General features: G+C 50.0%; 7 protein-coding genes; 2 read left to right on the top strand and 5 right to left on the bottom strand.

Annotated features, from left to right (window-relative positions):
• Positions 1-1,914: 1,914 nt before the first annotated feature.
• FFUJ_08277 (probable endo-polygalacturonase 6) lies at positions 1,915-3,062 on the top strand (the record flags this gene model as incomplete). XM_023581041.1 has 3 exons in its annotated part: positions 1,915-2,095; positions 2,145-2,648; positions 2,698-3,062. The coding sequence occupies 3 exons, from the start codon at positions 1,915-1,917 to the stop codon at positions 3,060-3,062; spliced, it is 1,050 nt and encodes a 349-aa protein (XP_023433710.1).
• Positions 3,063-3,369: 307 nt separating this feature from the next.
• On the bottom strand, positions 3,370-4,976 carry FFUJ_08278 (related to allantoate transport protein; the record flags this gene model as incomplete). XM_023581040.1 has 3 exons in its annotated part: positions 3,370-3,532; positions 3,579-4,770; positions 4,814-4,976. 3 exons carry the CDS (start codon positions 4,974-4,976, stop codon positions 3,370-3,372), a joined length of 1,518 nt encoding a protein of 505 aa, XP_023433709.1.
• A 533-nt stretch (positions 4,977-5,509) lies between these two features.
• On the bottom strand, positions 5,510-7,118 carry FFUJ_08279 (uncharacterized protein; the record flags this gene model as incomplete). XM_023581038.1 has 3 exons in its annotated part: positions 5,510-5,941; positions 5,989-6,448; positions 6,496-7,118. The coding sequence occupies 3 exons, from the start codon at positions 7,116-7,118 to the stop codon at positions 5,510-5,512; spliced, it is 1,515 nt and encodes a 504-aa protein (XP_023433708.1).
• Positions 7,119-7,635: 517 nt separating this feature from the next.
• Positions 7,636-8,594, bottom strand: FFUJ_08280 (related to integral membrane protein; the record flags this gene model as incomplete). XM_023581037.1 has 4 exons in its annotated part: positions 7,636-8,190; positions 8,236-8,439; positions 8,486-8,503; positions 8,550-8,594. The coding sequence occupies 4 exons, from the start codon at positions 8,592-8,594 to the stop codon at positions 7,636-7,638; spliced, it is 822 nt and encodes a 273-aa protein (XP_023433707.1).
• A 1,762-nt stretch (positions 8,595-10,356) lies between these two features.
• Positions 10,357-10,737, top strand: FFUJ_08281 (uncharacterized protein; the record flags this gene model as incomplete). The annotated part of the gene is made up of 1 exon (XM_023581036.1): positions 10,357-10,737. The coding sequence occupies one exon, from the start codon at positions 10,357-10,359 to the stop codon at positions 10,735-10,737; it is 381 nt and encodes a 126-aa protein (XP_023433706.1).
• A 246-nt stretch (positions 10,738-10,983) lies between these two features.
• Positions 10,984-12,220, bottom strand: FFUJ_08282 (uncharacterized protein; the record flags this gene model as incomplete). XM_023581035.1 has 2 exons in its annotated part: positions 10,984-11,275; positions 11,322-12,220. 2 exons carry the CDS (start codon positions 12,218-12,220, stop codon positions 10,984-10,986), a joined length of 1,191 nt encoding a protein of 396 aa, XP_023433705.1.
• Positions 12,221-12,480: 260 nt separating this feature from the next.
• FFUJ_08283 (related transcriptional activator) lies at positions 12,481-14,496 on the bottom strand (the record flags this gene model as incomplete). Its single annotated transcript, XM_023581034.1, has 1 exon — positions 12,481-14,496. One exon carries the CDS (start codon positions 14,494-14,496, stop codon positions 12,481-12,483), a length of 2,016 nt encoding a protein of 671 aa, XP_023433704.1.
• Positions 14,497-14,663: the final 167 nt, after the last annotated feature.

Below are 14,663 nucleotides of genomic sequence, written 5' to 3'. Positions count from 1 at the left end.
GGCCTAAAGACTTTGTAGATTATCCTAATTTTACCTAAACTTACCCGAGTCTTTTTCACATATAGAAAAGAAGTGGTTAGTTTTATTGCCTCCCCTTGTGAGCTAACGTCACGATTTTACGGATGCATAAGTCTTCAAGACACTTCAGCGGAGTCGGCTTCAACCAGCTCATAGACGCCAGCCTCATCATGATACCAGAACGGTGAGTTTTCATGACCGCTTCAAAGCCCTGACAATGGGTATATGTCCGATCACATTTTAGAGTTCTGTAGAGGTATTAAAAAAAGTGACCGGGACTTCGAGGGGAGAAGAGTGGGCTCAAGGTGTCGCTCTCGGCTGCAGAGCGGACGCAATGCAACCTCAGACGCCGTGTGTCCATAAACGGCAATTAAAGCCTGAGAGTGGTTGAGAGTTCAATGCTGAGGCGGACTTGGAGGCTTTGAAATCCGTTTACTCTGGCCACTTCAATTGAGCATGTTCGGAGACAACTTACAATGGCGTCGGACCTCAGTTCTGACCGTGTATTGCTGGAAGAACACATTGGGCTATCAAGACATTTGAGTAATGTTCAAGATGAACGGAATGACATCATGCATGAATGTGCCTCTCGTTTAATGCAGATCAGATCGGAGAATAACTTGACATTGAACTATCCCGGATGCTACAAGACGAAGCAAGACCGTGTCGACTCTTAAGATGACCCAAGAAGGAGGAAGAGAGTGCTTACAACCACCCACACATACACAGCCGTGACTTGGCTATGATATTACCTGCATTATAGTCCCCTCAACTGCCGAGTCTGCTCATTGATTGGCGATGACAATCCATGTCACTTCGGCCGAGAGATCGGGTCCGGGAGCGAAGCGAAGCGTTTAACATTACCGTCTCAAAAGATCTCCATCGTTATAGCCTTTCGGCCAAACGTACGTCCAGCGGGGTCCCGAGGCTTGCGTCTTAAACAAACGTCATCTCTACCGGTATCTTCGAATTCCAATCACATGAGGTACATACACGTCCAGTATTACGAATCCTCCGGACGCAGTTTCAAATACGGCACCGACGGATACCGAGGGTTTGAGTCTGTCCGTCGGAGGGATTACCAAGACTGAACAAAACAAGAGACGGAATTGGGAGAGCCAAAAAACTGCAAAATGCCATAGTGACGCACCATTGGACGCCCAGCATGAAAGCTGAGTTTCAATCAAGGCCCCAATTACCCCCTAAGGCGAAGCGTCCGAACCTCGGCACTGCACTGCTGCTTACGACCGGACACGTTTTCTCAACATGGACAGAGCTGAATCACATCCTCCCCAGCTTTTTTCTTTCTGGCGGCCGGTGCGTTCCCCACCGCCGGTCGATCCCCGAGGGCGCCGGTGCCGAACAGTTTACACTTGACGGGGATATGTCCTCATGGGAATAGCGTCCCGCGCCCTAGCGCTTTTTTCTCAGTTAGCAGTGGGAGAGCTGACCCAGACACCGCTCTAAACCTCACGGAGATAACAACCCCAGAGAGACAAGACATGCCGCACTAGAGAATGTGCTAGTTAGCTGTTTACCCAAAGGACCGTCCGTGAGTGAAAAAGTGAGGTACTAAAAGGCCTGAGTCCCCGGATTGTTGAGACTGATCCGAACTACTAACTAACTAGATTCTTTTTTTGTTTACTTATTCAGAGGACGAAAAGAAGTGTGATACGCTCTGTGTTTATCATCGTGAAAAAAAAGATACACTTGTATAAATACTGGAAAGACCGACTGTCTCATAACTTGTCTTACACTACTTTAGATCGAGAGACACAAACCTGCTGCTCAACATTCCGCAGCACAACACCTTACACCAACATCAACACCAACACTACCTTGCACAAACCAACCCTACCTACACCAACGAAACAACACCATCACAACTGTTTCACAATGGCCCGTGATAACCTCTCCATCGTGCTCGCCGAACGTCCCACCACAGACATCATCCCCGGCCAGACCTTTACCCAAAAGACATCTCCAGCTCCCACACCAGCTGATCTCCAAGATGGTCAAATCCTAGTTGAGACCCTCTACCTGTCCCTCGACCCCGCCATGCGAGGCTGGCTCCGAGGTATACCTCCCCCTTCTCAGTAACCTCTCCCCGCCACTAACAGCCCCAGACATGCGATCTTACCTCCCTCCCGTTCAGATCGGCCAAACCATGCGTGGTTCATGCGCATGCCGCGTCCTCGCCTCCAAGAGCAAGCAGGCCAAGGAGGGCGACATCGTCTCCGCCCTAACAGGCTGGACTGAATTCGCCATTCTCCCCGAAGGTCGTTTCGAGCCTGCGTCTTTGTACCCCGGTCTCCAGGACCCGAAGGACATGCTTTCTGCTCTTGGAATGACCAGCTTGACTGCTTGGGTTGGAATGTCCAAGATCGCTGACCCCAAGCCCGGTGAGCTCGTCGTCGTGTCGGGTGCTGCTGGTGCTACCGGAAGTGTGGCGGGCCAGATCGCTAAGCTCAAGGGTGCGAGGGTCGTGGGTATTGCGGGTGGTGATGATAAGTGCAAGTGGCTCACTGAGGAGTTGGGCTTCGATGTTGCGCTGAACTACAAGGCGGACGATTTCAAGGAAAAGTTCGCCGAGGCGACAAAGGACTATATCGATGTCTACTACGACAATGGTCAGTCTCACCTTCAATCTTCAAGCATGACAGAACTAACATATTTTAGTCGGTGGCGATATCCTCGACATGTGTCTCATGCGAGCAAAGGAACACGCCCGCTTCATCGAGTGCGGTCTCGTCAGCCAGTACAACGCCGCCAAGCCCCAGGGCCCCCGAGCATTCTCCCAGATCGTCACCATGCGCATCCGAATGCAGGGCTTCATCGTCCTCGACCACGTCAAGGACTTCCCCGCGGCCCGTGCTGAGCTGGCTCAGTGGATCGCTGAGGGTAAGCTCAAGAAGACCGAGACTGTTGTTCGTGGTGGTCTCAAGGTTGCTGAGCAGGCTCTTGTGGACCTGTACAAGGGCATCAACACTGGAAAGTTGATTGTGGAGATCAAGAACCACAATGAGACCCCCTCGAAGCTGTAGAGGGTAAGCTCAAAAAGACAAAGGTTGTCGTCTGTGGTATGTACGCTTAAGAGTCGACTGTTGAGATCAGGAATGATGAGACCCCCCGAAAGAAGGGGAGGGAATTAGATTGTTTATGAGATACTCCGTACCTTGTCGGTAGTTAATGATATGCCATGATTTATGGACAGACTGTTCAATGTTCACTGCTGCATGTCGCTAGGTGTTTGTTCAAGACTGCTTATCTGAACAACTCCTGTCGTGTATTGCTGTCCATCTAGACCCTCCGCAACTTTTCTCTATCCCTGTCTATTGATGCCACATTCTATCAGTAAACGTAACGAAAGTAAGGGTTCTCCTTATCAGTCAAGTCCTGGAACGCCAACTTCGCTCTCTCACTCTCATCTCCCAGCCCCAGAGCATCTCTCCTCTTGTTCTCATTCTTCAGAACAAAGTACAGCGTAGTCGACGCACAAATACAAATGATGTAACTAAAACAGTCAGTAACTAACCAAAAACAATGCCAACAAGACTTACCAGATAATCAGCCCCAGCCAAAGAGCAGGATAGTGATCCTTCTTCGTCTGACTCCAAACAAGCTGCGGTCCAACAATATTTCCCACACAATACGCCACAAATATCGTAGCAGCCATAAAACTCTTCTTCGTATGGCCCGCAACATTAGACATTCCAATAGTGATTATCAGACTCACCGTCCCCCCAAAGAATCCTGTAATCGAGTATCCCACCACCGGCGCAGCAGCGCGGTAACTCCACTCGCTCTTCCAGATGATGGCGCAGCCTGCGATGACGGGGAGACATGTAAAGATGAGCATGAAGATGCGGATGTTGGTGAACTTGGAGCCTAGCCAACCTGTGAGGAGGATCACGATGAAGCACAGTCCGCCGAGGGGGAATTGGAACAGGATGGAGTGGAGGGTGCTCCAGCCGAAGGTTGAGACGATGAGGGGTCCGAAACCGCTTACGGCGCCATTGACGGTGTATGCTGATGCCATCATAAGTGCGACGAGCCAGATCTTGACGTCGAGGACGGCTTCTTTCAGTTGCGAGCTTTTGAACTTGGTGCAGCGCACACCAGTTTGTCCGTGTCTCAAGCGCTCAACAGCAGCGAAACGTTCTTCAGAAGTGAGGAACCAAGCTGACACAGGCGAATTCGGCATGATGAAGCAGAACAGTCCAAAAAGAAAGGTGAGAGATCCAGCGAGGAGATAGATGTACTGCCATCTCTTCAACCCACCACCAGTAATCTGCGCAAAGCCATAGTTCATCGCTCCACCAATAATGGTGAACAGTCCCGTCGACGAGAACCACCAACTCTGTCGCAGCGACTGCTCAGATTGCGTATAGTACCCCGAGACAATACACATGAACCCAGTGGGGATGATACTCTCCACGAAACCAAGGAAGAATCGCTGCACGTATAAGCCCTGGTAGGACGTCACCGCAGCAGTGAGCATGCAGATAGCAGCCCACACAACGACCACGCCGCCGAGAACACGACCGATGTTGAACCTCTGAAGAGCAAATGTCATGGGATACAAACCCGCCAGCATTCCAAAGTAGAACAGGGACGTCGCCCAGCTTAATCGACGGGTATCGACTGTTGGTGGTGTAGTCGTTGCATCAACGATGGTGAGGTGTAAATCCGTCGTCATGCCGAAGAGAACTGCTGAACCGAGAATGGCTTTGTCGTAGTATACGAGGCCATCTATACATGTTAGAGGAGCTGAGAAGGACGAAGTGGAACGTACAGCCTATGATCATGGCGGGAATGAGAAACAAATCAATTTTTCGAACTGCGCGCGCCGCGACAATGGGATCAATCGAGTGCTGCTCCTCGCCTACAATGGCGATGGCTTCATCTCTCGTTCCCACCGGCGCCTGCGCGGCATTTACTTCACTTTCTGTTCCCATTTTGCTCTTGTGGCGAAGATATCACGAGGTTGCAATGAGCAATTGAGTTCTGAAAAACTAGCTGCAAGCTCCAAGAATTGGCTACGCTGTGTCTTTTTAGCCGCAGCCAAGCAAATCAATCAAATGTCATATGATGCCTTATTAGCACGCATAGCTTCAATGAGGCAATTTTTTCATCACCATCGATAGCCGTTTTAAGCCTCCGCTGCATTTAAACACCCTTGTAGCTCATTGAGCTAAAGTGAACTACAGAGTTTTTTTAGTTGGTGTTCTGGACCTGCGGATGTGAGCCGGGATTAATGGTTCGTGGGGGTTTGTCGATCGATGAATGGCGAGATTTCACTCTACGGCCCGTTTAGATACCTCGCTTGGAGATGCTGTACTGTATTCATGATATGATGACAAGTGTACCTAGCAAAAAGACTCGCCTACAAGATACCATCGCTAAGCTAGGAATGCATGTTCTATAACCTCTGATGCCCTTACCCCCCCAACGCCTGGCTAACAGTATATTCAACGACCCTGGTATCAAATCAGAAGATTCTCTTAGTACTAGGCCCAACCCATTGCACTTCTGAACAATTCCTGTTCGACCTCCACTGCTCAATCCTATCAGTCAGCCATCCTGACTTGAAATCCACCCATCGATCTTGGCGATCTGGCGGTGGTGGTATAACATTGCCCTTGTCGTCTTTGACTTCAAGCTCGATGATTTTCTCGGGTTGTCGTGGCTCGCCGACTCGGAAGGACTTGGAAGTAACACACTTTTTCTCGTCGCGGCCTCGCCAATTGTACTGTAGACAATCGCTGCTGTCCTTGCAGTACTTGCCGCACGCTTCGAATGAGTCGATTCTTGCTTCAGGCGGTGCAACTGTGAAGTCCCATTTCCCATTGTCCCAATTCTCTGCAACTTCACGATCGCCAGGATGGTGAAACTTCCACACGTCAGAGTAAAGCAACGGGCGCTATGACAGTTAGAAGGTTAGACAAAGTTTACCGGTGTTCAACTTACCCCGAGCTGTCGTTGTGCAAACTCCCACCGCCAAACGTCAACCATGTCTTTCGGCGACGACTTGTGTAGCGTCATGACAGGCTGGCACCAATACTTGTCGCTGAAGGGAATACTGTGCAGAGGATGCGGGTTGAACAGTGGCCAGTATCCCCTCAGCGGAACACTGACGTTCCACAACGCCCATCCCGTAACGCTATCACCGCAGCAATCGTCCCGAAGCATGGGAAGCCACTTTTCCGTAGCTGGCGGTTCGACGTACTGCCCGTAGGGCGTTGTCTTACGGACGAGGAGTGCCCTCATCGCACCACGGCTGAGAACAAAGCCTGGCCCGCCGTTTGCGAACCATGTCTTTATGTCTTGTTTAACGTCGTGCGTACCCGGCGAGGGTGAGCCCATGTATAACGGCGCATCGGGGTCGAAGGTTTGGAGGAAGCGGAAAGCGTTGTCCCAGAAGACGTAGCTGTAACCGTTAGTGGCTTGTCAAACTGCGCGGGTATGGAAACTTACGTATCTGTCTCGAAGAAGAAGTAAAAGTCTTTGTTTGGCTTCATCTTCCATGCGCGCTCGATCATTGGGAGGAATTTGAACTTGTCCATCCTCCAACCTTGGATGCGCGCTGTCGCTTCCATATCCACGTCGAGGGTGCCATTTGCCCGCATTTCCTTCTGCCACATGTAGTTCACGAAATCAGGATTATCGTGGTAATAAATGGCGGGTAGATCGGCGAGAACATCGATCGCTTGGTGGTCGTGTACCGACTCGTCGAGATCCGAGAAGACCAGCAGCTCGTCCTTTCCAAAGCAAGCGCTCACACTATCGAATTGAGCATTGAGTCTTTCTTTCGTGTCGGCGTGGCCCATTTTCAAGACAGGTTGTATCGTCTGTAGCAAATGCTTGGGGAACGTCGCGCAAAGATCTTGGGTTGTCTTACCCTCGGGGTTGACGGACACGGGGCGAAAAGAGCTCGTCGTCGAAAAGGAATAGTACTGAGATACGCCATAGCTGCCGTGGATAGCACCCCAAAAGACAAGTATGAGAAAGATGACGGTGCAGAGACCAGCGATGGCCATGCGACTGAAGCGTTTGTTCAGCATCAGTCGCCGGCTGGAGGAGGACCAGCTTGAAGGCATTGCAGCTGGAGCTCGAACATGGCACTAGGGCCTCGTTTTGCTAAGAATGACGATGTGAGGATTGTTTTGGGTTGTCGCGGGAAGAGACATGATGGAATGGATGGAAGTGGAAAGCCGGGATAGTCTTAGGGTGACGTTTTCAAGGGGCTAGGTCCACTAAAAGCAAGCCCCTGTCGCGGAAACAGGACGCTCTAGAATGAGTCTGGAATCAAATCTTGGGAGCGCCAGACTTTTGAGTTGACAGTAGGAAACACGAGAGACAATTGACAGGTTGTAAGCTTATGGTTAAGGTTATAATAGCTTGGTTATAGGTGCAAGACATGACTCTCAACTGGTCAACACAAGCCAAACCGACTCAAGGCGAGGGATTTCTCTTTGCCCTGTGATGAGTCTGGCAGTGCAATTCTCTGTATGACGATAATCTTTTAAATTACAATATTCTGATTATATATCTCATGAACTACTTCTATGTTAGCAAATCGAGGACTGGAAGAGATTGATCGTTTCCTGACCATGCTCACTCAATATCTTGAGACACACGATGTGCATTCCTCGCCCTCACGCCCTCTCCATTCCCACTGACAGTCCTAAACACTGAACTCGAAGACACATTCTCATTCATCATGACCCCATCCCCTGCGCTCTCTTCCCCTTCAGGCCTCTTACTCTCACCCCCAAACCTCTTTCTGACCCAGGGCAAAAGGTTATAATACCCACCACAAGCAAAAACACCACACCACAGAACAAACTCTGTCGCGTAGATGACAATGCCGAGAACATCAAGCTCAGGCTGGAAGAACACGGACACAAGTGAGAACACATCGCCTGCTGCGTCAATGGCGACGAACAGAAATGAAATGCCACGGACTGTTCGGTGTTTCCAGATGTCCCAGTAGTGGGTGAGTACGCCTGCTGCGAGTAAGGCTGCGGATAGAGACGCCATGAGGATGAGAGGCCATTCTAATGAGCGGGTTTTGGCGATGCGAAGGGCGATGATGAGACCGGCCTGGATACCTCCCATCACGGCGGCAATTGGGATGACAACGAGGAGAGAGCGGTACACACTCCATTTCTAACTTTGTTAGCTTCATTACGTTTATGGACTTAGGGTTTGTACTCGTTCGTAGTAGTAACATTGGATCCAAGTCACAAGACTCAAAAGCGTCAAGATCTGAGGCTGTATCCGTAAGGCGATGTTGAACTCTTTGACGATGTTGTACACGCCCAGCGGAACACCTGCCCATGCCCAGAGCATCATCATTGACGGTTGAAGACCCGTTGCATTGTGCCTTCTATAATTTACGATGATTTGAGGAATCAGCTATTGAGTATCAGCGATGGTCTTGGACGTGGGTGAGAGGACGAACCTGGATTGACCAACAGACCTAGCAACGTTAGCACACAATTCAGCAGGACAGGCAAAGTACTCACAGCCCCGAGGGTACCTAGAATATTGGCTGCGACAGGTACATCCATTTTCGTATCGGAGGGAATCCGGTGGTTGTGTCGCGAAGATGAGGGAGGATGGATGGTTTGGAGGAGCACATCAAAATTGACGCGTCAAGAATGTTAGTGTGTACTAGCAAGTTTGGTATGGATGCTTAACAGCTACCATCAACACAAACAGGCAAAGTCATAGTTGCAGAATTAACGCACAAAGCTCGCAAGAACTGAAAAGACGGTGGGGAGGTATTCTTTGCATGCCGTTTAGATCTTCCAAGAACAAAGAAACACAAAACTTCTCCCATCACGCAGCCAAATCACTGGTCCAGCGTTTGTGGAATATCCATGACCCGGGAGGCTCCTATGGCTCGAAGTGATGCAGACTGAAGCCGGCGCCGCCCATCCCTGAAGCATGAAAGGACCTTGATCTTTGGAAGGGATGGCTATTAGTGTTGTCGGTGCTAATTCTTGCTCGTTAACTACTTCTCATATACATTACACGCAAAAAGCCTTCAAAGTCAGACGAAATGAGAAAGCGGCCAAACGATTTTATAACTCAACGGAGGCCTCCATCACGAAAGATTCGTTATGTATACACGGTACGGTAGTGAAATGCCAGGACATCAGCACAAGAGTGAGCGTTCTGAGACATGGGAGAAGACGTGAGTGGAAGCTATAAGGTCTTCTCGGAAACGACGCCGAGGAAAATAATGTAAACTCTGGTTACAACGCCATCAATATCAAGCTTAGAAACGCGCTGATGCTCCTCCGTGTTCAGTGTACACCGCTCGAAGTGAACAAGACGGTGTCTTGTCATGAGGAGGATGTAAGAGTCTGCGAGTCACCCCATTCTCAAGCAATTGGGTAGTACTCTGTAGCATACAAGTTTCTGTATGTAGCCTTTGAAGGGATCACCTTTATGTAGACCCGGGCATTGGGTGATGAGAAAAGATCGTAGCAGGAGAGTGGAGTAGAAGCAACATGTACGAAAGCAGACCTGATATACAGAGCGGCGATAATGAGGCCAGAACATACGAAAGAGCTCTCACCCTCAATCTGTAACTCATACCCTCAAAGGGCAAGAAGACCACCGACATTCGACAAAGATGCCAAGAATATATAAGTGGTCTAAAGATCTACTAGGTTTACCGAAATCTTTTCATTGCTGTGATTAGAGATCCCAAGTTTAGGTTTCCTACTTTTCTTAGATAACGCCGTAAGAGTAAGGATCAGTCCTCTTGGCAGTGGATATATAACATTTTGCTAGTCCCTGGCCCAAGGATGAGAAGTCCGGTTAATGCCCCGTGTGGTCTGGTGAAGACCTTCTTTTTCTTCTTTAGCTCTATTCCGAGTATTGGTTCTTTTAGATCACTCTGTTCTATCTTCTGCTTAATACTGTACCTTTTCCGTGTCTGGGGTATATAATTCCAGGAAACTTCCCACTCTCCCATCATTTATCGAACCGGCCTCCAAGAACAAACGAAACTCTCCCACCAAGACCATTTTAACTTCTATCTGTATTGCCAAGTCTTCGGCAGCCGAAGATGAACATTTCTCCCAATCTGAATGCTAGGTACAAAGTGTACCTACTCTCAGCTAAAATAGATTTGGGCTTCTCTCAATGGCGTTTACAAGTGAGTTGCCGTTGCGGGGGGCGCAGTCATGACGTTGAGACTCCTCGTATTCTGAAGCACCAACATGTGATATCAACTAGCCTGTAAACATATAAGCAAACAACACCAAAACATCAAGAAACACTTGTTTTGTTTGCTAAGTGGCTAGTTAACAAGGCAAGATGCATTCCAGCCCAGACTCAGACTCAGAGCTTCCCTACATCGAGCCCCCTTCCAACGAAGCTCTCAAACCAATACGCAAACCACCTCCCTACACAGGAACGCCCCTCGTTCTCTTCCTCTCCGACATAAAAACTCCTTTTCCAGAACTTCTTCTATCTTTCATGCATAGAAGAGTTCGGGTGAGAAAGGATGGCACTGTGAAAGTGACCACCAAGGCAGAACTACCCCCGGGTTTTATCGTTACCGAAGATGAAGGATCCAAGAATAGGATTATGAAGCCAGATGAAGTTCCCAGGATGGGAGATCTGAGTAGACTGTGGAAATATCGGAATGGGCAGTTGCCAGACTCTTTCAAGAGTGTCTTGACCGATGGTCTGTAGAGCATACGAGGGTAGGACATGGTAGTGTTGGAATAAATAGAGGCCGTAGCATAACATCCTGTCCAACAAACCTCGGCATATGAGTACAACGCAGTAATGTCACAGTGATTTTGAACTTGAGCTTTGTAAATATCTTTGCTATTTCGTTTCTTCATAGATGGGCATATTTCACGCCGCCCTTTTCCGATGTACATGACCATACCATGATCAATGCCTCGCTCCCGCTCTCAGCTCCGACCTTCTCCCTTAGAATGTCGTCTGCATCTTGGGATAATCCTTAGCCTGAACATGCAAGTCGGCATAGATAGCTGCAGACTGGTCGTCAGCAAGATGCTTCATACGCTTCACATCATCATCCTCAAGATGCTCAAGCACCGTCTCGGGCTCCTCCTTTCCGTCCTTCTGGTCCTTCTTCTGGGGCTCAACAGCCTTCTCAATACCATCTGATTCGCCGATGAGAAGGATCTGGGCGTTGGGGTAGTCGAAGTGGGATGGCTTGGAGGGAAGCCAGCGCAGAGAGCGGAACTCATCAATGATTCTACTCATGTTAGCAATTGATTCATACAAAAGGAGAAGAAACTTACTCCTTGGGAAAGTCGGGTCCCTGAGGCAATTGAGTGTTTTGAGGTCCTGGGTACTGAGGGTTCTTGGTGCTGATGATGAAGCTTCCCTTCTCCTTCAGTCCCAATTCCTTCTGAACCTCCTCAAGCTTCTCAGGCAACGTCGTCAAATAAGCCAAATGACTCTCACGACCAGTCGACGTGATAGCATAGACGCCCTCACCAACAGGTTTAGCAGGTGGTGTACGACGTGTACCAGCGGTCTTGGTTTCATACTCGTCTGCGGACAAGAACTCCTTCTTGATCTCATCATATGAGGCGCCAGACTTTTCGACGAATACCATGTATCGCTCTTTTCCACTCTCGGGGAGGGTCTTCTTTGGAAGAGCAAGGATGCGAGAGTTTCCAGAGTCAGCAATGGGACCGTCGCCGAGACGAGCGTCTTTTGCGATGGGTCGGAGCATGATGAAGGAACGGGCGATGTCATCAACGCTCTCGGGGTCTTCGAGATTCACGCGACCGCGGATGAAGAAGTAAATGATGCCCTTTTCGAGGATGCTTGAAGGGACGTCAGGTTCCTCAGACGGTTGGACAGCATCTTTGCCGTTTGTCTCCTGCTTTCCATTGGTCTCAGAGTCTTTACCGTTGGACTCTTTCTTGTCATCTGACTTGGACTCTTTGCCATTGATTTCCTCCTTCTTGTCGGACTTGGCCTTGGAGTCGTCTTCCTTTTCCGCAGCGCTGTCATTGTCCTTGGAATCATCCGAAATGATCACCACATCATCAAGAGTTGTCTGGCCAGCCTCTTTCTTGGTGCGCTTCGCATCGGGAGAGTCATGCTGAATCTGGTGCTTCTCACCAGTTGTAGCCTGTTCCTCGCCATTGCTGGTCTTTTCGACGTCTTCGTGCTTTGAATCAGACATTTTGGATAGTCAATGGTGTTATAGACGACAGAATTGAAGAATTGAGAGATTGTTGATGTCTAGAATAAAGACGTTCAGAAATGGAAAGATTGGAAAGTGGTGGACGCGTCGCGTTGAGTGTCGTACAGGTGATGTCATAGACATGTTGTCTCACCAACTTTCGTGTTTGCTTCGTGTTTTAGTTGAGCCACACAAATCATAGCGTCATTCTTGATTCAGATTCCGTTGTGGCTTGGTCCTTTTGTAAGTGGGCTCACTGTTCATGAGATGCTGTCATTGGCAGTCTTTACCATGCCGAGACCACCGATATCACGCTCGAGCAGCCTCAATGCTTCTCTAGCGAAGGGAGCTGCTGCACCACGGACTCTCAATGCCCATCTGAGCTCATCGACTCGAGATGCACACCACGCCATCTCATCGAATGAGTCTGCAGTTGCCCAGAGTAGACCGGCCAGAGATCCTATCTCGGCTGCTTGATACGCTGCAGCGCTTCCCCAGAATGCAGCAGTGTGCTCGGGACGTAGAGATCCTAGCAACTCAATCGCTGACTGTAGCTTGGCTCGAGCTGTCGATCGTAGAACTTCGTAAAGAGATGCGGGAGTGTCTGGTGTTGTGATTCGGACCAAGGCACGATGGAGTGCGATTTCGACAGCTGCGTGGGCGAGATGAAGAGCTCCATTGGCACATAATTCTCTCAGCTGAGTGTTTTGCAACTGCAGTCGAGCTGGTAGATTCGCGTGCCACTCTCGAAGACGAAAGACAAGAGGCTTCGCCAGTTCAACAGCAGCGACGACGCCCATCTGATCCAATGTCCCTCCAACGCGAGTGGCTGCAGCACTGTAGAATGTTCGAATGACATCACTCAGAATCTGTGTCAGCTCAATGTGACGAATGAACAAGTCCCATCCGACAATGATAGGCGAAGTATGATCCGGGTTCGCTTCAGGATCCATCTGACCAAGCTCGGGATAATCTGGGGCAGTGCAAGGCCTGACATCCCAGTCATTGTCCTGGATTAGAAAGGGCCGCCCGTGAACACATGCTCCCCAGCGATCTTGCATGTACAAAGCCCAAGCGAGTCTTCGCCGTAGACCGACTTCCCATGCGGGTATTGACCAGGAACTACAGTCGATGTGAATACCCAGATCTTGAGCCATGGCGACAATCTGAGCCGTGAACATGCGGTTCGACATTGGGTGCGTGTGAGACCCAGACTCGACAATCTTTCGGTTTCGTTGCAGGAGAAGTAAACCAGCCTCCAGCGTACTAAGCTTGGGCCGTCGCATATCCTGGTTGATAGTTCGTTCAGCTAGTTCTTCGAGAGCTGCTGGATCCGGGATAGATTCGACTTCGCGTCCTGCAAGCTGACTGTCGTAGAGTTGCCAATCAAGAGCTACCAGATACACTGCAGCAAGTAAAGATGGTGCAAAATGTCGGTGAGATAAACGATGCTTGCTGATAAAGACATCTTTATGCAAGATCGGAAAGCTGGGGTGAACAATTCGAAAGTAGAGATCGACCAGCGTGCGGCCAAGGGGGTGAACTGTCGCTTCGATGGCATCCAAATCTGCAATGCGCATCTTCTCCGAAGCAGTAGATTCATCAGGATGAACGAGGAAGACAGTCTGATAGTCCAATCGTCTAGCAAATGTAGAGGTTGTAGGCAGCGGCGGAGCCTCCTGGTTCAACAAATTTGGGCGATGGAGGTCGAGAAGAACAGGATCACGATAGTCGGTTGGTCCGATATACTCAGCATGCGTCTTCAAGTCCAGGCCGAGGGTATTGCTGAGAATACTGGGACGGGACGGTTCAGGCATGTTGTCCTCAAAGGGCATCACTTGCTGCATTTGAGTGAACTGCTGGTTACTTTCCACACTCGCGGGAGTAGACGCAGCATCACCATGTCGACTCGACGGAGACGCCCCCATCTCAAGGCCCGCGACAGGCGATGTCGTAGAGTTTCCCTGATTCTCATCTCCATCTCGAGCATCATTCTGCTTCTCACGTTCCTTTTCCCGATTCTGTCTTCTCTGACGAGGTGTAGGCCCACGCAGGAACGTACAAGGCTGGTTGTGAAAAGTACATAAAACACATCTCGTCTGACCCTCCTCCTTTACACACCGCGTCTTACGAACACGGCACGTGTCACATGGTCGCGCACGGGCGTTAGCATTACCGACAGACGCCCCGGAGGTAGCCATCAGAGGACGGCCAGATCCGGAGCCGGACCGGGAGAGATCAGACTGGCCGGCGCCGTGAAGCGGGTGCGAGAACATGACCCCACTGGACGCGGGCGTTCTATGTCTGAGTCTGGCTTGTGATAAGAGACAAGGGGCCCATCTTCTGGCTGTGGGCCGACCAGTTGACGAAGCGGGAGTCGAGGTCGTGTCGTGGGCGTACGGCGTGATAGTGAGCAGCCATCCATTGTTGATGATCCGCCATC

Source organism: Fusarium fujikuroi, chromosome FFUJ_chr07, assembly GCF_900079805.1.
Source record: "Fusarium fujikuroi IMI 58289 draft genome, chromosome FFUJ_chr07".
NCBI lineage: Eukaryota > Fungi > Ascomycota > Sordariomycetes > Hypocreales > Nectriaceae > Fusarium > Fusarium fujikuroi.
Note: the sequence above shows the minus strand (reverse complement) of the source record. Positions and strands in the feature narration are given on the sequence as shown.